The following is a 25,680-nucleotide window of genomic DNA, read 5'->3' on the forward strand; positions in this document are numbered from 1 at the left end:
TGATAGCCAAGTTTGTGTGGAGAAAAAGGAACCATGTATGTGATATAAGGACAGACTGAAAGATGCTGAACAAAGACAGAAATGAATGCATAGGAAGTTGACAAATATGAACCAAAATCTCCTGGACTTCAGAGGTTGAATCTGGTTTGCTTTTATGGTGCAGAAATGCAAGTGGACCAAATAAATAAAAAAAGATTTGAAGAGGGGCATGTATGAAGGTAGAGGGCTGGAAATCTACTCACACTATTATTTTTTTCTGGTTGAAAAGTTGGCTGTGAAAAATGTAAACACGTAAATAAACAAAGCAACGTACATTCCAGCAGAAACCGAGTATGTTTGATTCTACCGGCCGTAATCTGCTCTGGTGTTCAGACCAAACTAATTTGGACAAAACACTCAGACCCTCTCTGCCAGTGGTCTGGGACCGGTTGTTTCGGTCCGCACCAGAATACGATTGGAGCGTTCACAAGCAACCAAACAAACCGTAACAAGGTTTTAACCACCAGAGTTTGATTAAAATGGGCTAAACTTTGTGTTGTGAAAGCGCCCGGACTGAGAAATAAAATGAACTGTTTGAATAACTTGATACTGTTAAAAACATTAAATTCTGCACTCCAAAGTGCAACCAGGAAGCCAAGATTGATTTTGCTGAGACGAACGGCCACGTGATAAATATTCACTGATAATCAGACAGAACTGGAGGTTGTTTTCCTATATGTTGTTTTACATAATTATATTGCAGTAAAATACGATTCCATGGTGAGTCAAATGTATAAGAGGGGGGATAAAAAACCCTGAAACAGCTTGGGCTTCACTGGGTTAATTCATAAAATTCATAATGGCTGCATGACATTCAGCTGCTAAAGTGTCAGGGTCCTGATGATGCGCATGAGTTGGACAAGCATTGCCTTTATCCAGTGGTGGGAGAAGTATTCAGGTCCATTACTTAAGTAAAAGTACTAATACCACACTGGAAAATTACTAGTGATGTACCAACGAAGCCTCATGAACCATTTTCTTTATTTTCTGAGCCCACTAGATGGCACCCTTGGTTTATTGAAAAAGACTAAATCAATGGTAATCAAGTTTTTTTTAGCCAACACTAGAAATAACTCCATTTCAAGTAAAAGCCCTGCATTCAAAACTTACTGAAGTAAAAATACATAAGTATCAGCATCAAAATGTACTTAAAGTATCAAAAGTAAAAGTACTCGTTATGCAGAATCATTGTTTTATATATTCCAAATATATTATTTGATTATTTGTATTGATGTTTTTTATGTAAGCAGCATTTTAATTTTCTCAAGATAGTTCTCATTTTAACTACTTAATAGACTGTTTGGAGGTTTCATTCATAAAAATAGCTAATCACTTAAAATGTATCGTGTTTTTATGGTAACTATTGACCTGGAAAGTAACTAAAGCTGTCAGCTAAATGTAGTGGAGTAAAAAAGTACAATATTTTCCTCAAAATGTAGTGAAGTAGAAGTATAAAGTTGCTTAAAATGGAAATACTCAAGTAAAATAGAAGTACCTCAAAATTGTACTTAAGTACAGTGCCTTTATCACTGTTATACGTAGTTACACCTCCTGCTATGACAAGTAAAATTATCTGCTGTGAAAATGATTGAAGAGAATGCAAACAATAAAAATTGGTATCCTGCAGGAAACATAATCGCAATAACAATACAACATCTGATGGTAATAAAAATAGGAAGCAAATGTATGGGTTACAGCATCTAGACATCTTTAAAACTTTTGCTACAATATGGTTTATGGTATTTGAATTAGATAAATAACATAAAGTCAACCAACAAAACAAACTTTCTCTCCAGTCTACCTGCAGCTGTCTCACTGGGAATACAACAATAACATGAACACCCTGGAACCTCATACAAAATTTAAATTGTCCATTCACTTGTAAGCCTACAGCTGTTCAAACCACAGATGACTCGAACAATTCATGGACCAAATTTAATTTGCAATCCTTCTTTTAGTCTACTTTGTTAACCACTGGCCCCAAGCTGGAGAAGTGGAACACTTTTGGATGTTTTGGGGCCCTCGGGCAACAGCTGTCAGTCAGACATCACCTGCCACCCAGTTCTGTCATGAAACCCCCCCAACACACACCCACTGAGACCAAAACTATTAGCACTTCTAACCTCTTGTGGGCTCACTTGCTTTTTCTTCCCTCGATCCTTTATTTTACTCCTCCTGCTCATTCTTGTTTCTTTATTCAGCTCACAGTCTACCACCCTCAAGGCCACAACCATCTGCTCATTCCTATTATCATTTTTATTCATCGTTTTTGTCTGATTTCCAGTGGTGGCTGGTGATTATTTACCTGGGTTGGACTGCAGGTACCAAGGGCCTCTGCTTAGACACACAGATGGAATGTTTGTGCAGCGAGCAGACCAGATTTTGGAAATTGCCATGAATAAGAAACTTTGACTGCAACTAGTCTGAATTGCCACTTGATTTGGTACAATCTAATGCAAAGTAATGCCAGAGCCCTGCAAGTAAATGTTATTTTTGTAAGGTGTATTGGTTTTGTTGAAACTGTCAGAGAAGAGGTTTCACCCAATGGTAATTTTCTTATATTTTTCTAACTCCTGTTTTTATGCAACAGTGGAACAGAAAATTAGAAACATCTCAGGATGAATTATGCCTGCCTGATGGGAGCAAAGTCAGGTCATGAAGTATAAAGAGCGACAAAGTCCACATAGGGAGGAGGGCTGGGTAAAACCAACTTTAGAAATGACTTTGACTCCAGGAGGCCGCTCTTCGTGTCCCAAGAAACCAAAGTCGACTAATTATTATGGCCTAATGCCTGTATTGGACACGCCCTTTTAGAGGTTCAGGATGGTGGGACTCCATAATTAGATATGAATGCATTTTAACCCTATTTTAAATGTTTTTTGTTTTTTTTAAATGGCAAAAAATACAACGTTTTATCATCCAAATTTGAACTTTCTGACATTCCTTGAAGTCAGGTGATGAAGTATAAAGAGCGACAAAGTCCTCATAGGGAGGAGGGCTGGCTGAATGGATGGGTAAAACCAACTTTAGAAAGGACTTTGATCCAGGAGGCCGCTCTTTGTGTCCCGTTAAGTTATATGAACTTAACATCACATCCGTATATGTCAAGTTGCATAGCATAACGAATGCACTTATTTGAACCTTTTCTTTTCCTAGCCCTAACTCAGTATTGGAGGCGTTCTGGTTAACATTGTAGGATTTGACCAATCATGTTTACGCAGGTGTTGGCTGCAGGTAAACAACCAACATGTGGAATGCAAAAGAGGCATTGGCTTTAACTTTTTACTAGCTTAGCTAAACTGCCAATTTGTCCAATAATATGGTTGTAGACGTTGTCTGTCAACTCCCCCTCCATTCTAACGTCTAAAGTTGCTAACTGGACTGAAAACGATGAATGGTGCATGGAAGAGGACGGCTTGGCCCAATATTCGTTATTTGTTATCTGAATATCAACCCGCTACACCAGAATTCCTAAATTACCTGACCATGCCCCCAAAGGTTAATTCTACAATTCTGCAATGTCATTCATTACATGATTTTATCCAAAGCGATATACAAATGAGAGTTAATACAACACAAGCAAGGATGAAGTCAAGAAACATAGCAAGAGTAAGTGCAGTGGGTTAAGTTTGAGTCCATTAGGTCGCAAGAAACCAGAAGAGTCTGGTTTGAGATGTAGAGGCCTTCAGTGGTGGAGGAGCCAGACGTCTTTCACTGGAGGAGCGTATTGGACGGGAGGGTTTGTGTGTGCTATTTTGTAGGCAAGAGACAAGGCTTTGAATGTGACGCTGGCTGTGAGCGGGAGCCAGTGCAGAGAGATGAGGAGCAGAGTCACATGTGCTCTCCTGGGCTGGTTGAAGACCAGACATGCAGCCGCGTTCTGGATCATCTGCAGAGGCTTGGTGGTGCAGCAGGAAGACCCGCCAGTATTGAGTTGCAGTAGTCTAAACGGGATAACATGAGGGCCTGAACCAGGAGTTGTGTCGAGTGCTCGGTCAAATAGGGTCTGATCTTCCTGATGTTGTACAGAGTGAATCAACAACATCGAGCAATTGAGAACACATGAACCTTGAAGGTCAGTTGGTCATCAGTCATGACACCCAAGTTTTGTGTAGAGCTTGTGGGTACAAGTTGCATGGATCCAAGCTGAAGATTGATAAGCTGATATAAGGTGAGACGGGGTGGGATGACGAGGAGCTCTGTCTTTGAGAGGGAGAATTCTCCATCAGACCGATAGCCGATGGGTTCTGAAATTGGCCTTAACCCAACCAAACTGTTACCTTTTCACATTATCCACATGTTTAAAACTGTTGTGACCATTACAATTAGGTATGAAGACGTGTTGGTCTTGGGAGGGGCACTAATTTGGAAAAACACTTCTGTGGGTCACATTACAGAGTAAAAACAAACAACCTATGTGGTGGAATGGATTGGAGGACTTGTTTAAATTTATTTTTACCCAATTTTGAGCTCGAGATTTTAACACCTTGGTTCACCACCGAGAAAACTGCATGGCTTCAGTCTCATTATTCTCACCAACGTCATTTCTTAGAGGAGATTTCACAGAAGCTGTGGTTACCACTGTGCACTTCTGACGAGCATTAAATGACAGACAAAGTTAGCAACTAGCTGGTAAAGTGTTGGATCATCCAGCAGCCAGAGCAAAGTGTAAAGGGAATATTACACTTGTTGGTGAGGAACTCCAAAAAAAAGCTAATGTTGCTGCATGACTGCTGGATGAGTGAACAGGAAACTGTTTGTTTACACATTAGCCTTAACAACTTCATAAGGTGGTAGCATGTCATTGTTGTGATTATAGTTTATTCCGCTGCCCCTTAGTTGTTAAAAAAATCAATAAACAATTAAACTTCCATTCACTGAAGTATTTGTTGAGCATGTTGATGGTGCTGCACAGCCGGGGCACAGAAGCATGTACTTCCTTTCTGGTCCCATGTGTTTATGTTGAACATACTAATCATTTAGCTATGTTAGAGAGTCACTCAAAGCTACTTTGAGAAACTGGAAGCAGTCAGAAACTCCACTGTGGCAAACTATATCAGCTCTGAATCTGTCGGTGACGTGGGATTTAAAACAAGCCCCTCATGACCGGTCATTTAATTAACCTTGTCAAGCATATCTGCAGTAATCTCCAATCTAATTTCATCTGTTAATTTAAAACTGTTCTTAACGAGGCCAGCCCCCCAGCCAATCAAATGTCAGCTATAGAAGCATAAAGGACTTGGTTAATTAGAGCTGTCAGGAAATGGCCAAATATGGACAAAGAGGGAGGCTGGATTTCCTTTTATTACTTTCCTCGGAGAGTTATTAAATCTGTGGGAATCACCTCAGGTGGTATGAGCGTGTGTGTGTGTGTGTGTGTGTGTGTGTGTGTGTGTGTGTGTGTGTGTGTGTAAGAGTGTGTGTGTCTGTGGTGAAGGATCAAGAAGGGGGGGGGAGTGAAGGCTAAGAAGAGAGATAAAGTCAGATATGGAGAGATAGAAAAAAACTGGAAGACAGAGAAAATATTTATTTTATTCTGAATAATAAAATGTCTCTTTCCAACTTTGTGGCAGCCTCATTTCCTGTTAGACAGGAAATTGAGCCTTAGCATTTCCAGAAGTGATTCTCCATCTCATATTTATCCAATAATAGTCCGTCTTTTCAGTGGGATTGTAATGTCAAATCATATTGAAGAAGTGCACAGGGCTTTCTGAGCATTTCATACAACTGTAAACTTGTTGAATATATATATTTTTTATCAGTTAAACTATTTCAAAACTATTTAAATCAGCTTTTTTTAACTTTTGACCTTTAATATTAATTTTCTTTTTGAAATTAAGCAATGATTTTCCATATTTACTCTAAATATGCAGTTGCAGTGATAATTTGAAGCAAAACAGATTGTGTTTGAATTGGACATCTGCCACATGTGACAGGGTGTAACTGTGGATATGAATGTGTGTGTCTGTGTGCACGTGCATGAATAATTCAGTGTGTTACAGGGAATCAAGAGGCTCAAATCCCATCAGAACCGACCTGTGAAAATAAACACCATGATGTGTGGCTGTCAATGGTTTGTGAATGGACAGCTTCTGGTTGGTGGATTTAAAGCTGATTAGTATTATTATTATTTTAAACTGTTTTTTCTCTCCATTGATGATGTTTCATAGTGTTAACAATGTAGAAGGACTCTTAAAATGTGATTGAGGATCTTTTGAATGGTACGAGACCTCCAAATGCAGCAGAACTGTAATTATAAGATGCTGTAAAATTAATTTTTGTGTAGCACTGCTGTGAAAGTGAAAACATCTGTCTATTCACAAAAACTGTTAGACAAACTTTTTTTTCTTTCAGAGACTGGCGAACTCACTTAGCTCTTCAGAGAGCATCTTCTCTCCTAGCACCACACGATAATTCTACTCCCCAAAGAATTGTCACTAGCACTTATTGATACACTAATAGCTCTTATTGCACTATACCTTGATTGTTTGTTTTTATTCTTCCTGTAAGTCGCTTTGGATAAAAGCGTCTGCTAAAGGACTAAATGTAAATGTCTCCAAAGTCAGGCTATAGTATAGCGAGGGGAAAACTGACATGGCCTAGTGATGTGCCAGTGAAGCCTCATGAACCATTTTCTTTATTTTCTGAGCCCACTAGATGGAGCTCTTGGTTTATAGAAAAAGGCTAAAGCAATGGTAATTGAGTATGCTTGTAGCTCTTGGTTGAACAGAGAGCTCCATCTAGTGGACTCAGAAAATAAACAAAATGGCTCATGAGGCTTTATTGGTACTTCACTATTACCTACAGTACAGTCCCACATTTTGACCATTGTAAACTTTGGCGACCCCCCTTTTGGGGGCTAGCTCGCAGAGTTTTCGCCGCACAGTGATGTGACACATATCTTTGTAATCAATAATATGTAATAATTTCGGTTTTAAGAGGTTAAATTTACACTTATATGCTAAATTACTTACTTTTGAAAAAAGCAAAACATTCACACTTGCATGAAGCCTTGTCATGTGTTGTGAGTTTGTAAATTGACTTTTTTTTCATAGGTATAGATGTATATATTTAACCCATTAGATTTATTTCATTCCTTAAAATCAAGAGGGCTTCGTGACCAACCCTGGATTTTTGGCGCCCCCCTAGGGGGGTCGGGCCCCCCAGTTGGGGATCACTGATGTACACCACTTATACAGTATGTGTCATCTACTGTTGACCTGCTATCCCCCCCTAAAAATCCACTGCCTCCCATCCCAGTTCTCTATAAAAGGGGGCCGAATGATAAGACATTAACTATTAACAGACAAGCAGGCAACTGAGTCCCTGTTTACCCATCCAGAAGAGTTAATGCTTGGACATTCCAGTAGTGGAGCCACAATACTGTGTGCATCTCTTGGGAATATGCTGCCACGTCCCCAAGTTTCCACTGTTAGGTAGGCTGCAAGGTTGCCAGCTGTGTGTCTGCTTGGAATACTTTGTGTTGGTAGGACAACCAACTGTCATTGATATAGTACCAGGTGCCACGTTGCTCTTTGGGACCGCCGTGCAGTGGATTCATAACTTGCTATAGTGCTAGCGCTTTAATAAGCTGCTCCAATTGTACACCGAGTTGTATAAAATAAGATATTTTTAAACTATTTAACTGATCATTTTAATTGGTCAAAATTGTTACGGTCAGTGAACAGTAAATGGTTAATTATTAACATCCATAATGATTTTTTTTCTGGGAAGAAAGATCCTAACAAAAGTTATAAGACAAAATGTACACTGTAACACTAACTTTTGATAGTGTTTGTAATGTTTTATGCCATTTACAGTAAGTCCCCTTTAAGTCTTGGCGACTGAGGACCTAGCAGGTGGAGTTGATTAGCTTAGCTTAGCTTAGCTTAGCTTAGTTTAGCTTAGCTGCAGTGGACTACACCTAGTCGGGCACATTGTTCATGAGGCTTCGTTGGCACAGCACTATTTTCTTTATTTTCTGAGCCAACTAGATGGCACCCTTGGTTTATTGAAAAAGGCTAAAGCAATGGTAATCAGGTGTGTTTTCAGCTCTTTGTTGAACAGAGAGCTCCATCTAGTGGAGTCAGAACATTAAGAAAATGGTTCATGAGGCTTTTTTGGCACATCACTACTGGCACATGCCTCTATCGATTCAACAGTAACGCTCCAGAAACTGTAAAACATGTTTTATGTTTTGGTGGTACACGGATCAAAGAAATGCAATATAATGTGTTCTTTAGTGAGCTTTAGAGGTGCTGTTGTTTTGGATGGTGCCAGGTTTGCAGTTTCTTCCTGTTTGCAGTCGTCCTGTTAAGTTAAACTAATCCAATCTTGGCTCTAGCTCTGTAGTTAATGCTCTGGCATGAGACCGCTACTGTATTGATCTTCTCATAAAAGTCTAAAAAAGAAAGCAAATTAACCAAATTATCAAACAATATAACAATAAAACTAAGCTAAGAACACATAAAGGTAATCTGTCGTTCAGACCACAACAAACATGGATAGAGAAATCCTTTAATAGGCAGGAAATGAGGCATTTTGCATTTCATTGGTGCACCTCCAACTGAAATTTTAAATGTACTAACTAATGATTATGACGTCACAGTGAGTCAGTATGAATGATGACGATGACAAAGTGATTCACATGAAAGAGCAGCATTAAGAATGACCACTTGGAATGAAGACAGGAAACAAAGGATTAGTATAGAAATATTGACAAAGGATGAGCTTTTAGAAGAGCGTCATCGCAGCGTACACAGCCTCCCTAAAAATAGCTAATTAGGATCAGAAATTTAAAATGAATAATTTGTTCGAGGCAGGATTTCTGTAAATAGACAAAATGAATGCGTGAACAGCCTTCCAGGTTACAGCTGAGCTGCCCACTTACAGACACGTGTGTGTGTGTGTGTGTGTGTGTGTGTGTGTGTGTGTGTATTTGGCCTGAGAGTGTAAAAGTGTATGTCTGTAGCTGCATGTGTGTGTGTGGCACCATCTGTGTTGCCATGTGCAGCTGCGCTCCCTTGGAGCCAAAGACCCAAAACTCAGCTGTTACCAAGACAACCCCCATACACCCCATACCTGGTCCACACATACACACACACACACACACACACACACAGCGTTCAAAGCTCCTAAAGGTCTTAGACTGTGTGCTTTTAAATGAGCAGATGGATGAGACGAATTAAGATATGAGATGAGATACACATGTTTGTGTGTGTGTGTGTGTGCGTGTGCTAGAGAGAGAGACACACACACAGGGAGAGACAGATGGACAGACTATGTTTCCGTTTCAGATGACTTTCCCTTTTACTCATATATGTGTGTGTGTGTGTGTGAGTGTGTGTGTGTGTGTGTGTGTGTGTCTGACATATAGATGAGGTAGATCTAATATGTGTTTCAGTCATTTATGCAGCAACACTCCCTCAGTGGATTCTCATAGAAGTGCTTGGGGCATTAGACGATGTTTCCTAACCCGCTGATTGGCAGTTGGAACACTTCCAAGACTCGGTTAGACGTAACACTCTCCAGGTTGAGTCATCAGAAGAAGAGATGAGCAAGTGTGTTAAAAAAATATCAGGGAAAAAGTCAAAAGTCCACCTGTGCACATCAAAAAAGTAAGAAGAGAGGTTCACTAAGACTCTCAAGGGGCATTTAAAGTGGAACTTATCATAACCCCACCCTCCAAACCCAGCGCTGGCAAGTAGTGTTATTGTTGGTGCTGCTGTCATAAAGATAAAGGGATCCCTTTATGTTTTCCTCTCAGCTACCAAGGCTGCATTTCAAACAAACTGCACAACAGAGACTGTGATCACATATTTTCTGTCTGATGACTTTCACAAGAACAAATAGATCAATCCAGTCAGGCTGAAGCTCCCTGGTTCATCTGCTACTTCATAGACACAGAGCACACTTAAGCCCCGCCCCTACCGGAGGGGAAAACAATCCATCGCTCTCCATCGACTTTGTATTGAATGAAGGAGCCTCCTTGTCAATTCCATCTGTTAATAAACAACAGAAAAATGTCTAAAAGCTGCTTTGAGGTGAAATGCACTAGCAACAGGGTAAAGAGCCCATAACTAACTTTTAAAAATCTGATGAACCAAAAAAAAAAAAAACTTTTAAGACGCCAAAAGTGGATACAGACATAAAGTATACAGAGGTGAGACATCAGCAGTTACAATGTGAAAACGCGATCCTGAAACTCAGTATATTTAACGTTAGCATACGTTTGCAGTGGATTTTGTCACCAAGTCATATAGCCAAAGTCAGTTTTAGGTAGTGATGTACCAATGAAGGCGCCCTTGGTTTATTGATAAAGGCTAAAGCAATGGTAATCAAGTGTGTTTTCAGCCTTTTGTTGAGCAGAGAGCTCCATCTAGTGGAGGCAGAAAATTAAGAAAATGGTTTATGAGGCTTCATTTCTACATCACTAGTTTTAGGCTACATCTACATTAAGCTCTAGCATCAGACACTATATAACTTGTGTTGTAGTAGAATGTGGATCATTCATAAAACTTTGCATTTTACTTTTTACTTTGCATAGTAGGTGCATTAGCTTGTTACTGGCAACTTTTCTTTTCTGGTGGACATAAAGTGCTAAAATAATAGTATATTTGAAATATATAAATCAAGATGAGTGGTTCCATTCTGCATAACAAATACTTTTACTTTTGATCATTTAAGTACATTTTGATGCTGATACTTTTGTACTTTTACTTCAGTAAGTTTTAAATGCAGGGCTTTTACTTGTAGTGGAGTAATTTTACAGTGTGGTATTAATACTTTTACTTGAGTGAGAGATCTGAATACTTCTTCCAACACTGTTTTTTTTCATAAAGCTGTAATGCAATCTTCATTAACCCAGGAGATATTTTAGAGATATGATTTTTTAAACTGCATTCTGGTGTTAATCACCTATGGTCCCCACCCTGAATCTAGACATGAGACTAGTTTTTAGCATGTATTATGCATCGTCCCTGTCAAATAAACAAATCGGATGAACTTAATTGCAAGCCAATTTATTTTGTCGCCCACATCTCCCAAATGTGTGGAGATAGCCCCTGAAGATCCAGGCCTTTACGTTGAGAACCACTGGTATGTGACAAGAGTTTTAAGCAAAATTTGATAATTGGCGCCCCTAAATGAAAGCCTGAGTACTGGCTGGCTGTAGAGGAGCTGTCTGGGCTCATTAGGACCACTAGTGTTTTTCCGCCGTTCTTGCAGAATGTTTGTAACTCCACAGCACAGAAGGAAGATTTAAGTGGAAAGAATCAGTGCGTTGGTTAGCTCCATGTCACTGGAGCATGCTGTTGTCAAAATTAAACAATGTGCTTATGCAAGCTTTAGCGGGCTGCAGCTATAGCTGTCAGAAGTAGCTAGCTTCTTTGCTGCAACAACAGATGGGAAAGAAAAGAGCAGCACACAGAAGGTGGATGGAGAGGAAGAGCGATTATCCAACAACAGTCAAGTTTCTATAAGTCAGCTGCATATGGTATGTGATGAGACAATATAAGCATTAGACTCAACTCTAGCAGCTTATACACTGGTAGCAGGGAGACTTTATCTCCCAGTATTTATTCTGATGCCCAAACTCTGGGTTTAGACTGATAACGTCAGTCTTCTATCTGAAACATGATGCTGTACTGTGACTACACATCAAGGCAACATACACCAACATGATTTTGTGCATGGCTTGTGGAAATTTTGATTATGTATTTTAAGAAAGTTTCAGGAATTGTATTGTTACAATGCAACAATGTCATAACAAACCTTGGTAACACTTAACAATAACCAACTTAGTGATGTTTATAGATGGTTTATAAACCTATTATTAACCATTTACAAAGTGCTATACCTGTTTAATCTTTAAATGTTTTCAACCAATTTCTTAAAGGTATATGAATAATTTCAAAATCATTAACATACTTAATATGGTGTTAAAAATGTTATAATCAGTGCAACTCAAACTATTAATAAACTATGAATTATAATTTGATTGTTTGTTAATGGTAAAGTAACTATGAGCTTACATTAATATGCCATCTATTTGCCATTTATAAATTATTTAGTTAGTTAAACATTAATAAATTGTTTTTACCATTCTAAATGGCCTATATACAGTTTCTAAATGATGATTAAATATTAATAAACTATCTGTTTAACATTTATAAATGATGGTTATTGTAAAGTGTTACCATTAACATACTTAATATGGTGTTAAAATGTTATAATCAGTGCAACTAAAACTATTAATAAACTATTAATTATAATTTAATTGTTTGTTAATGGAAAAGTAACTATAAGCTTACATTAATATACAATCTATTAGCCATTTATAAATGATTTAGTTAGTTAAACATTAATAAATTATGTATTTACCATTCTAAATGGCCTATATATGATTTATAAATGATGATTAAACATTAATAAACTGTCTGTTTACCATTTATAAATGATGGTTATTGTAAAGTGTTACCCAAATTGTTCTCATTCCCAAATCCCAAAACCAAAGTTTTCATATGTAAACCCTTATATCTACGTATTAAGTAGTGTTGGTGATTGATTGAGCTCCAAATCTGTGAATCTTAAAAATATACATTTTGTGGACAAAATATGCACGTGGATTGCCCCCTACAGGTTGAAACTGAGCTTACCGTTACATTCCTAATCTTAGTGTAATTCTCTTTATTTGGTATCTGACGAAATGACTTATGATGCAGCATAGCTTCTTTTAAATGCATGAAAATGTGTTACACTTTACTTAACGCCAACAATGAAACATCATGATTAGCTATACTGCATTATAGATGCGTCTATATGAACCTCACTTTACTTAAAGTATACATTGATCATTTATTTATACTTATGGCATCCTATGAGTCCTTATAACAATTGATTGTTGAGGTGTGTGTATAGAGGGGTATGAGTAGTTGTAATGTATCATAAGCCTCATCAGTCAGCTGGTAGTTTATAACCAGTCAAGAGCACTCATAAGACACTTCGATTTATAAGTCATTATAAGCTATATTTATAACTGTTGATATAGTGCATCATGAAGCTTTATATGTGTTTATGAATGCAGTCATAATGCATTATGATTTATTATAATGAGCATTATAATTCACTATGAATGCGCTCATAATGCACTATAGATGTAGTCTTCATAGTAAGTGTTACCAATATATATCCTCATAAAAGGGTTCATATGATGTTCTCCAAAACATGTGACGAGTATTTTCAACACGTGACCAAAACACATTGCACATTGGCAATGCTGTAACATGATGTAGTGTAGACACGAAAAACACTTTGTTAAGGTTAGGGGAAAAAAGAACAGGGTTAGGCTTTAAAAATGATTTCCGGACATACTGTCATTTCTAAGAAGAAGGTTTAGTGTCTATTGCTTAACTTCAGCTCTGCAGTGTGAATATTTGCACCTCTATTTGTGACTGCTGCCTGGATATGTTGTTGTTTGTGTGTGTGTGTGTGTGTGTGTGTGTGTGTGTGTGTGTGTGTGTGTGTGTGTGTGTGTGTGTTTGCTCTTTTGTTTTTTTGTTTGTTTGTTTGTTTTTTGTTTGTTTTTTGTTTGGGGCGGAGTGATGTGGGGAGGGGGAGGGTTGAGGGTTTTTCTTTGCTTCTTTGCTTTTGTTGTTTGCACTGGTTGTCATTGAGTATATCAATAGTGCTGTACATTATTTTGAAAATAGCAATAAACAATTTTTTTTTTTTTTTTTAAAGAAGGTTTACTGGGATACCTACAAATTCCAGTGCATTTTATGTATTGTTGCTTTCTGGTCACCAATGTTAATAGATTTTAAAGCCATTTAATGACAATTAGTATCACTCAAGCATTGTGTTTCATTTTCTTTGAGCATACAACTCTGATAAACCAACCATACAGCAAACCATCAAGTGGAGATGAGCATCATGAACAGAACCTACAGTTCTACATTCAGTCCTTTTAATTGGTGCATCTGAATTGGTCGCCTACTACTGTGGATTTCACATTATCCCTTTGTCTCTTTTATCCTTCTTTGCCTTTGTGCAGTTGTCTATTAAGAGTCAAACCCCTGCTACTGGATGAACTGGAAAATTAATATCTCTCATCTGTGTGTGATGTTTTATCCATCTCTCTGCTGGAGCACACTGACTCCCCTGACACCACTGGATTTTCAGGGAAAAGGGACAATTCAATTCAATAACCTTTATTTAACGTTGATCCTTGTAATAAGTAGGCCGAGGTTTAAAGAAGGGACTGAATCACTGATGACAGAATTATAAAGATATATCACAGTCAAAGTCGATTAGCTTCAGTCCTTTTTTGTCACACTGACTTGTCAAGTCAACTGATGTGGGATGTGTGTGTGTGTGTGTGTGTGTGTGTGTGTGTGTGTGTGTGTACGGGTTGTCCTATTTATTTCCTTAAATCATTCACCTGGCTGTTTTTTTGCCCTTTACACATATGAATGGTGTATTTTTTTAGTACCCCTTTTTATTTCAAAAGTAATTTTAATATTTGACCTGGTACTGCCTTTGTGTTATTTGACAGTAGACAGAGAGACAGAGGTGTTTCTGAGTTGTAACCCTGCAGGTTAAAGTTTTATATTCAGACAGAGAGGGGAGGAGAGTTGATAGGAGTAAGGGATAGGGATGTTGAAGACTGATGAGGAGAATAATAGTCAAGAGAAAAGATCCTGATAGGGAAAAGGAGGAGAGAAGACAGAGAGAAGACAGGGAGAAGACAGGGAGAGACGGAGAATCTATTTTAGTGATGAGAAGAAGTGAAAGGCAACGAGAGAACAGGGAAACCCAACAAGTGACAAGTGAAAGTGACTAATGATGTGAAAAGTAGCTACAATAGTTACAGAGGAAGAAGCAAAGAAGACAGACTGTGTTTCTATGAATCTCCCCCTTCCTCCGTCCTCTCACTCTTCATGTATATTAGGGGTCTCAAACTCGCGGCCCAAGGGCCAATTGCAGCCCTCGTGACGATATTTTGTGGCCCCCACCTTGATATGTTTAATGTGAGTTTTATATGAATGGCACTTTACAGTGTTATATGTGGAAGGTCCCTTTAGTTACTTTTTTTGGTAATTTTGTTTCTTTTTTTGGTAATTTTGTGTCTTTTTTTAAGTCATTTTGTGTCTTTTTTGGGTAATTTTGTGTCTTTGTTTTAATAATTTTCTGTATTTTTTGGTCATTTTGATACTGCCTCCAGTGGCCCCCAGGTAATTTGGGTTTGAGACCCCTGATGTATATGAATCATCACTTTCTCCAGGGGTTAAGGATCGCTAAACCAATGTAAACCAATTTGGCTGAAATAAGTTGAGAAGTTATTCAGACAGCTGGATGTTTTTATAAACAAATGTCTGTTAATTTCTTAGTTTTGGTGCTGCATATGATTGATTTAAGAAATAGCCAAATGTTTATTAAAGATGTGTTTTTATAAAGCTGGGAACTCATTAAGTGCTAAAAATAAAATGATATGCAGTTCTTCTTTCGTTACTCAATTTAATCGAATGCTTTTTGAGAAAAGTTTATGAAGCTATAATAAAATATGCCATGATTCATCAGGAAATAACAGAAAACGGATACAAAATATTTTTTTATGCGGTGCAGCTAATTCTACAATATTTGCTGCAATAATGAGAAAACTGTGTGATTCTAGAGGAACTGACAGATATCTTAAACATGATGATAATACATGATGATAATATTCTGAGTATCTTTTACTATGTTCTTCTTATGGTATTTTACTTCTAACAATGTGTATGTGAGAAATAGTAACTTAAATCAATGTTCTAATGAAGCTAAGTTGGAATCAAACAATAGAAATATCCCGACTTTAAATGGAAGCACACTGTTTCTTTTTCAGTTAACTTTGGTTGCTGAGAAAAAATCCAATACAGAAAAATGCATTGAGATTTCTTTTCTTTCTTTTTTTTGCTGTGAGAATGTAGTCTGAACCAATGACAAGAAACGACCTCAAAACAGAAGACGCAGGAGGAAACAGATGTCTGATAACCAGCAGTTCCTCTTGCTTGGGTAGCAGCATTAAAACATGAACCGAGGGCAAACCGCAGCCTGGACTGATGCTCACATTCAGCTGCTTCTTTATGTGAATCTACGTGTTCGGAATATGAGAAAAGCTGCATAAAAGAGCACAGACAAGCCTGTCAGCCTGAACTGAAGTTACAGAGGCTGGAAACGGATTGGTTCTGACTTATGAGTCATGTGACTTTTGTTTACATAGTCAGTTGAGTGAGTTGTTGGTGTGTGCTTCACACCAGTGGAAACAACATCTAGGTGCGATCGCACTCGGCAGCAGTGCGAAAATGATGATGCACCAAGTTGAAAAAGCTCCTGTCAATCATTGGAATAAAGTCTTTCTTAATGACAACAGCAGCCTTATAGACTCCCTGCTGCTTTAGCCGCAAATAGAAGTGATGACTCAGCTGGGCTGTATGAGACTGGATTTAAGGGCTGGTAGCTGAGATTGAGGGAGACACACAACCTCAGCCTACACACACCCTCATGCCACACACACTTGATGATTTTAATCACCATAACATGCTGAGAACACAAACACGCCCTCAGGGTGCTAATCAATTACTGCGGAGCACACATACACACCACTGCATGCACACACACAGGGTAACAAACACAATCAGGCTAAACTAATTTCACTTTAATTCAGATTTTTTAAATATGTGTGTGTATTACAGCATGCTGCCTGCATCAGCACAAAGGCAACCAAACACTCCCACCAACACACATACATTCATCTCTTGGCTTGTTAGAAATTATAATTTTTTAGAGACGTCAAAGCCTTCTCCCCCCACCCCCCACCCCTTTTTTCCCCCTATCAATCAGAATAAGTGAAGCAACAGAACCCAGCATAAAGCAATCATCTTGCATTTCCATATGAAAACAGTTGCATTTTGCCACAACCAATTGATAAAACCTCATGTTTATTCAAGTGATCACCAGTTTTTGTGGAAGTTTTTTACCCTTGCTGGACTAAACAGTTGCAATTTCTTTATTTTAGGGATTAACTCGAACAAGGACAAGTGAAATGTCTCAAATGTAAATATGTTTAGTGTTAACATTCAGTTCAAGTGCTTTGTCTGACAACAGACACAGAGATATACACATAACGTTAGCATTCAGTGTTGGTTCTAGACTGCGCTGATAGAGCTATCATTATGATAATACCGAGGTCTATCATAATTATCTGCTAATTGACTGCCTAACGAGGTAGCGCTCATTAGAATGCTCATTAATACTCCATCATCGCCATTGATAGCTGTAATCACAGACTAGTGGTTTCAAGGTCTTACAGGAGGGTGTGTGAGAGTGTGTGTGGATACTGTGTGTTTGTGTATGTATCCATAGTGTTGTTAAGCCTTTCTTCTATTCTTTCTTCTATTGAATCAAGAACCTGTTGCATTCAGCCCTTCCACAGTACATGAATGGCCTGTAAAATAGTCTTTTTTTGGCCTTTTTCAAACATCTATCTGACTTTCATGTTTCACAAACTTGCCATTAGTGATCTCTCCCTAACCTTCACCATACCATAGATGCTATGTGCAGATATTATGGAAAGCAATAATTTCAAACACAAAACACTTTTGATACATTCAAGGTAGTTTTTGAATTCAATTTCAAAAACAGGAAAGAAAGATCGACCTTTGGAAAATGTGGCTTTATGTATGTGGGATTTTGCCATTTGAATAATCAAATGAATTAAGTGTTGAGTTTTCCTATCTTTATTGCTATCATATAAAAGTATATCTATGACTTTCAAATTAATTTGTAGGTTGGAATGTGAGGTGAGGTGAGGTGCTTCAATTGCTTTCCAAAAATTCTGGGGAAAATGACATTCAACAAAAAGGTGCCTGATTGTTTCCACTTCAGCATTACAAAATACATAAAATCAATATCTACAAAGTTTTGCAGACATTTGTTAGTGGGGTAAATGTTATGTATAATTTCATATTGAACTTCTTTAATTTTATTGGAGATAGCAAATTTATGTGGAATGGACTACTGTACTGTTGAGGCCCCAAGTTGGGCATATTGTTCATCACCATCTTGGTTTTTTAAAGCCAGAAGTGACCATATTTGGAAGTGAGCGTGGAGCTGGGAAGCATAGCAGATTTTGAGGTACCAGCGCTGGCTAGCTGGCTTGGTTAGCAAGGTGCATCGGTAATTACAACTTTCACAGTGATAATGATTGGGATGCTAATTTTGGCCAGCAAAAGACAGGCTTATAACAAAGTGTTTAAAGGAGAAAATGTTTCAATTATCTTTCATGAACTGAAAACACACTTTGAAAGGGTCAAAGTTGTAAGACGAAAACACAGACACCCCAAAACAAGTTCACGGCTATTTAAATGTACAAAGTGCCGTGAATACACAATGCTATGCCTATATCGTGACTGACAGCTCATTGCCGTAGCAATGAACATGGAGACGACTTGAAACTACAGCTTGAGAACATAACTCATTAGGAAAATGTGTAGTGGAATTACTACCTCTCTTGAGTGAGAAAATGAATCAAAGAGCACGTTGATGTTCCTTTTCGTTTTCTTTATTATCAGACATCAAATTACCCTGCCTAGGTACAGTGGAGAGAACACTTTGTCAAATCTTCAGGGCTGCTGAAATAAGGATCCCGTCTGTAAAGCCCTGTGTCCTCTGAGTTTTCTGTCTGTGTCAGGACGTATTTAAACATTCTGTAAACCAGAACTGTGACAGCCCACAGTTAACGTATTAGGCACGTTTTTCGTAAATGCGCAAACTGCTAGGTCTACTTTTAACCTTAAATGGATACAACTCATACTGTTTATTTTCTGCTCCCAAATGCCTCTAATATCTGGTAAATCCCAGAATCCTATAGCAAGTTATTTCTGGTTTGAACCGGACTGCTTCGCAATCAGGAGGTCGGAATGGGGCCTTTAACTTAAGCAGAAGACCTATACCACTTGTAACATAAAATATACTATATATCTTTACTGAAGTTTTCTCATAGACTTCAATACAATCATATTTTTCTTATTATAAGCAGTTGTCGCCCCTACTGGCCATTATTATTGCATTAACCTTGACAGCCCTAATAAAGAAATAAGCATGTTGAATGCTTAAAATAAAAAAATAAAAAAAATAAAAAATAATTAAAAAGATAAAAATAAATAATTTATCTTGTTTTAAGAGTTAATTTCTTATTTTGAGCGTTCAACATGCTTATTTCTAGATTTAACAATCTTAATTTAAGAAATCTTGTCAAGTGAAATTATCTGTCCATGCAGCAAGATCATTTCCCTCAGATTTAGTGTTTTTATCTTGTTTTTAGACAGGCCGGAGTGGGGCCACTTTTCAGCCCGGGAATTTCAGGCCCAAGACCGGCCCACTTTTTCCATGGTAGTGGAAATTGGATAAATGAAGCAACAGTTCAGCTCTTACTACCCTGTAGTTTTTTTTATTAATACCATGGTTCAACAGATAATGTAAAGGTTAAATAATAATCCACTTAAGCTGAGAAGTTAACAAAAAATATTTCACTATTCCACAAGGGTACAGTAGGTTAATAAATTAACAAAAGCATAAAATAAATAAAGCATTTGAAACATATCCCACTCTTCAATAAAGATGCATATTGAACTACTGTTTACAGTTCAACTCACAGTAGCTACACTATTCAGTTACATTGTGAATAGCACCATCAGCATCTACAGCATCAGTAACCGCCTAAGCAGTGCACTGGTTTCAGCCACTTTATCTACCTGTCCCTGTAGTCATGGCCTCCTCATTGCAAATTTTGGGCTCATCATTTTCAGCAGGAGACTGGCTTATCTGCTGCTCAGAAGCTACAAAGAAAAAAGAATTTCACTGCATAGCCTACACAGATCAAGTTTGAGTTTTGTTATCAATCTTTTCATAATATTTGCAAAGTCTATGAATCGCCATATATCAGGTGATATAAAAAGGCTTATATTTTAATTCAGTTCAATATTTTGCTTGCGAATAGGTTGACAACGCTTCAACGATATTAACCACGTTACAACGTTAGCCGAACAGTTACGTTGCATTAAGCCTATGTCTCTCTTTACCAGTTGCCACTTGTGTTTGTCCTCTCGAAAATAAATCTGTAAGCTTGGCACATTTGGCAGCATCCTCCTCCAATGCCTTTCTTTTCTTCAACCTGGCTTTTTCAGCCCCTCCTGGCCTCTTCCTCCCATCCATCCTCCCCGACGTGTATCGTTGAGATAGGGCTGGCCCAGCTATCGGTAGCCTACCTGAGAAAACTTTTTTGGAAAGACGGCTATGGACCAAAAACCAACTTTATTTGGGAGGGGAGAACTCCCTCGCATGGTACAACCCATGCTGAGGCTGCGGTGTCAGAATGCAAAACGTGTTTAGCGTACTTTAAGAGAAGATGGACTAACGTGAAAAATGTCAAATAAATAAATAAATAAATTATCGGCCGGCCCAAAAGTGAAGCGGCCCACCGGGAACTCTCCCGATTCTCCCGATTACCCACCCCGGGCATGTTTTTAGACACACCTTTTTTGCAGTGTGTGTTTTTTTGACCCATCCACCACCACTCCTTGCCTTCCTATGCAGACATTGTTGTTCTTTATACTCCATATCCTCACTTCGCTTTTCTGATCAGTCACAAAAGGGCACTACTAACTACACACATGAATATGAAAAAAACAACTCCTTAACTCCACGTTTGTTCAAGCTGCTTGGTATGAAGCATCATGGTAAAGTTGTAGATGTTCAGCTTTCCTAATTAACCTTCTCTTTCTTTGTGCAGAATGTTGCAGTGTCCATGGCAGGTTGAGCAGTGGCGGTGTTATATAGCTGTATTCTAACAGTGTTGCGTTGTGTGTTGCAGGTATGCCTCTCAGTCTGGACTGCAAGGCGTTTTTTGGCTACAGTGGAGAAAACAAAATGCCCATTATCTACTGGATGAAAGGAGAAAAGTTTGTTGAAGAACTAGCGGGACACATCAAAGAAAGTGAAGTCAGGTAAATACCCTCCACATGAATCCATAGTCATACTCACTGTGTATCCCTATGCATCATTGACTGGAGGAGAGGAGACTGAATAAAGAAACTACACGAGATGTAAAGTGAAAATGAACCAAAGTTGAGTAAATACTAAATACCCATAATTATAGATAATATGGCAAGACACTGCATGACATATAGTATCAATTACAGTGCTCCAGTTTACAGGTTTCTATTGTTAATTAATTTCTAAAAAAGACTCGACTCTAGCTGCACTCCTCACACTGTCACTATCTAATTTGCTCTCTTATGATTTATGAGTCATTGAGGGCCCTCTGACAGATTTCTTCTCAACTTTCCTAAAAAAAAAAAATATGAATACTAATAATAAAGTTAAATTGAATTCATTTTCTCCCCTATTGGGACCAATTATAGTGGGCTCTATTGGGAAAAGCCTGATTGTCTGCGGGGCGTCAAATATCATTAGAACAATCTGCCCAATCACCATGGAAACCATCACAACACTCGTAGTCTCACACTGTCTCACACACATACACACACACACAAGAGTGTAGTGTTTGGGAACATTACTTTAAATATGTATCCATTACAGAAAACAAAACGTAAATATTCAACTCATTTCTACCCAAAACATTATTAAGTATGTATTTAATGTGGAGAATGAAAAAGAGATTATCATTATTATCATTTCAGGAAATTGAGTTAAATGCATATCGTGTAATGTGAAAATTAAACTTTTCTTTAATGCGCATGGCAGCTTTTACTCCAAATTCAATCCAGATTAGTACTTTAAAGCCGCTTGGAATCTGTTACCATTTCAGCCAGTTCAAGTAAAACAGAAAGAGAAATCAATGAGCCTCATGCAAGAACATTTTCATTCTTATCTAAACTTCCTCTTACTTTATAAGAATTGATACTATATTTTTATACTCCAAAAAAAGTATTGAATTGACTCCTACAACAGGTCTGGAGCACTTGTAAATCTTCTTTGTTCCCGTTGTATTACCTCCTGGAATTTATTTTTGTAGTTTGATTTAATGAATTGCATTGTAACATTGTATCTACCGTTATTTGCTGAGACTTTTTAATATGACAACATTGCTACAATATGTCCAGTGGTGCAACAAAGATGAGTGGGTGGACGGGTAATATAATAATCCTTTAGTACATAAGACAATTGTGAGTGTATACTACAGCAAGTAGGTCAAAGTTCAACCAGGAATTCAGACTTTAAACTTATAGTGAATGTAAACAACAGATAGTTTGGGTTGTTCTTTATTAACCCTCTGGGGTCTGAGCCTATTTGCCCTTTATATACCACATAATATTTACTATACCCATGTTTGGTATTTGGTATTTTCTCAGCACAACTTCAACATGATCTGACAACTATTTTTCACTTTAACCCACTTTATTAACATATTGAGCCCAAAAATACACAAAAATCATGAAATCTGAAATCAAATTTTACTATTTATGACAATAAAAACCACAAATATGCTCAGTGAACTGTTTAAGACCTGAAAAATGCAATCCAATGGATGGATGGATGGATATTCACAGAAAAAGACCATAAAAACATTTTTATTTATAGGAACAGTGTTAGATGATTACATTTTTACAGAATGCCACGCCTGCCTCGTCCCATCCTATTTTTACACTTGGATAAATATTTTTGTACTATCAAATTAAAATGATCATATCTTTGGTTTTACATGACATCGGAACATCAAACAAAAACTGGAGAAAGTTTCAAGTCTGTAATTTGGAGTGAAGTCGACAGCAGTGCTCCACGTGACCTCATTTTTTGTTACAGCGCTTTGAAAAAAGCCACGTTATCATAGACCCTAAAGAGTTAATGTGGGCTCGGTTCACTATTTCTACTACATTTGACAGCAAACCCTCTAATCCAAACAACTACATAAAATGATTGAATCATACTCTGGGGAATGGCCACTCCAGGGGCTAGTCACTGGTATACTTTCATTCATAAGCCAATACTGGGACTGCTGCCTTCATACATTTGCACCTTAATTACTGTAAGAAATGCTGGCTCTTATTCTCTTCGTTCACAAGATCAGTTGTTGCTTTCGGTCCCTTCTGCTCTACAGAGTTGGGTACAAGGGCATTTGTTTACTCTGCACCTTATGCTGGAATATGCTACAGAAAGACTGGAAACTAACTGACTTCATTTCTATGAGTGCTTTTAAATCCAAACTGAGAGTTATTGAGGCCAATTCCACACTTGTTTCTCATAACGCTTTTAAGGTCTGTGTCTTATGTAGACATGTAACTGTATTTTGTGTTTGCTGCCTCTTGGCCAGGGCTCCGTTGAAAAAGAGGTTCTTAATCTCAATGGGATATTTCCTGGTTAAATAAAGGTTAAAAAAAATGTGTATCTATCCTCTTAGCGGCATTAACCTAGGTAGTAGGTTAAGCATCCTCATAACTAAACGTAACAGTTTTAAATGTGCTTAATGTTGGGAAAAGGCTGCTGTTTAGTTTAGTTTAGTTTAGTTTAGTTTAGTTTAGTTCGCCACTAAAACATTATGGTTGGTTTTGTTGCCTAAACCTCATTAGTTCATAAAATTTGTTTTTAAGGATCGAATCTCAGTTTACTTGTAAATAAAATGGTATATTGATTATCAGTGATTATACTTTTCCCCTCTTAGCCTCAATTTTCAATTCTTACCTGCAGCATTGTTACATTTAATGCTGCAGGTACAGTTAGAGTTACTGTTGCTCTCTCTTACCCAAAAGTTACTTTATGTCATCAACTCAGCCACTAATAATAATGTTAATGTTTGTTACTCCCAGAAGTAAAATCTTTTTGCCTCTTCTCCTGCTCCCTCCACTGGGAGGTCAGAGGGCAGAGGTCCGGGTCAGCCTCCCAGCAGCAGCCCTGCAGCCAGGAGGACTTCAGTGTCTTTCTCTGGGACACTTCAGTATGAGGGCTGCTGGCTGACCTGCTGGGTCCTGAACCCAGGTTCTCCGTTTGAAAGATGGTGTCTGTAGCTGCTAAACCACACAGTGGCCTCTGAAACTGTTCACTCCTGGGGAAGTAGTGTAATACATGAGCAAGAGTGTTTAAACTTGAAACTAATCATGCCCCGTGGTATTAAATTAACCTCTGCCTGATGAGTTCTCCATCTTTCAGTCCAGTCCTCTGGCCACCTCTGATCCAATCACATCACTACTCCAGATTCAACAATCGCACCAGACCAGACAGCCTCCTGCTGCGATGCACATTAATCTGTCCACGTTTAGCTCCCGCCTCCCATCCTGCTGCACCACTGAGTGTCCCTGTCTGTTTGCATAGGCTCTGATATTGTCTTATGGCCTCCATGACAATTTGAACACGTTTAATCACAAATTCTTGTTGCCCTGCAGTATGAGAGAGAAGATTTTTGACACACCTCATTATTACTAATACAGAAAGCACCCAAGCACGATACGCATGATGGACAGGAAGCTTCAGACTTTCCTTCACTCTCAGCCATGAAGTGTTAGCCCTCCAAGAACCTGCATCTGTCTTTGGAAGATATAATTACGACTGGTCATGAACTCAAGTGTTCAAATATGCCCAAACACACAACCAACATTATATATATATATATATAAGCAGAATCATCAGTTTTATTGCAGTTGTTGGCTCAGCTTCAGTGCCATCCAGCCGCTCAACATTTCTGCAACTCAGCTATGATGGTTTGTTCATGTGCAATGAATTTATAATTACAATATTTCCATGTGGGCCAGTGCTCCTTCCTTCCTTCATATTTTCACTTGAAGGCAGCACTGGCCCATATGTCTAGCAGTGTGGAGAGGCTTCTTTACCTGCTTGAAATTCACATCAGCTGTCCAATCCAACTGCTGGCAAAGCCTCACTGTTTCAGTGTTGGTTTTTCACCAGAGCTTGTAGTTGCTACTGTCTACATGGTTTCTTTGGATTGTTAAACAGTGTTAGTTTTATATGGAGCGATCTAGTCAGAAGGAGAAAACTACCTTTTCAAAAATCATTTTTAAATGAATACATATGGTAATATGTAGTGATGTGCCAATGCAGCCTCATGGACCATTTGCTTTATTTGAGTCCACTAGATGGCGCTCTCTGTTCATGAAAAAGGTCTGAAAGCATGCTGAATTGCCAAATATATATATATACATATATATATATATATATACTAAAAAAAACTAGCAGTGCACACGCGTTAAAGTGGCAGGTGGCAGTGAATTGGAGAACATATGTGCAATGAGTTTAATGCATTTCAGTTTAGTGGAGTAAAAAGTATAATATTTTCCACTAAAATGTAGTGTAGCAGAAGTATAAACTTACATAAAATGGAAATACTCAAGTAAAGTACAAGTACCTCAAAATTGTACTTAAGTGCAGTACTTGAGTAAATGTGCTTAGTAACATTCTGCTAAATGACTAAATGTAAATGTAACATTCCACCACCATTAGGAATCATTACATTTAGAAACTGCTGCTCTGGATGCCCTCTCTGTCCTAACCTTAGGTTCAGGTTAGCAGTGGATTTAGGGCTGGGCGATATATCAATATAAAAGATATATCAATATATTTGAGAATGTGATATGGAAT

At 38.0% G+C, this 25,680-nt stretch overlaps 1 protein-coding gene across 1 annotated transcript in view; it reads left to right on the top strand.

The window, feature by feature from the left end:
• The window catches only part of il1rapl2 (interleukin 1 receptor accessory protein-like 2), a 647,845-nt gene that overhangs the window by 580,729 nt on the left and 41,436 nt on the right, over positions 1–25,680 (top strand). The window contains exon 8 of the mRNA XM_059345612.1: positions 20,945–21,077. Coding sequence (XP_059201595.1) covers positions 20,945–21,077 — 133 coding nt within the window. The remainder of the gene's footprint in view (positions 1–20,944; positions 21,078–25,680) is intronic.

This window comes from Centropristis striata, chromosome 12, assembly GCF_030273125.1.
Source record: "Centropristis striata isolate RG_2023a ecotype Rhode Island chromosome 12, C.striata_1.0, whole genome shotgun sequence".
Lineage (NCBI taxonomy): Eukaryota > Metazoa > Chordata > Actinopteri > Perciformes > Serranidae > Centropristis > Centropristis striata.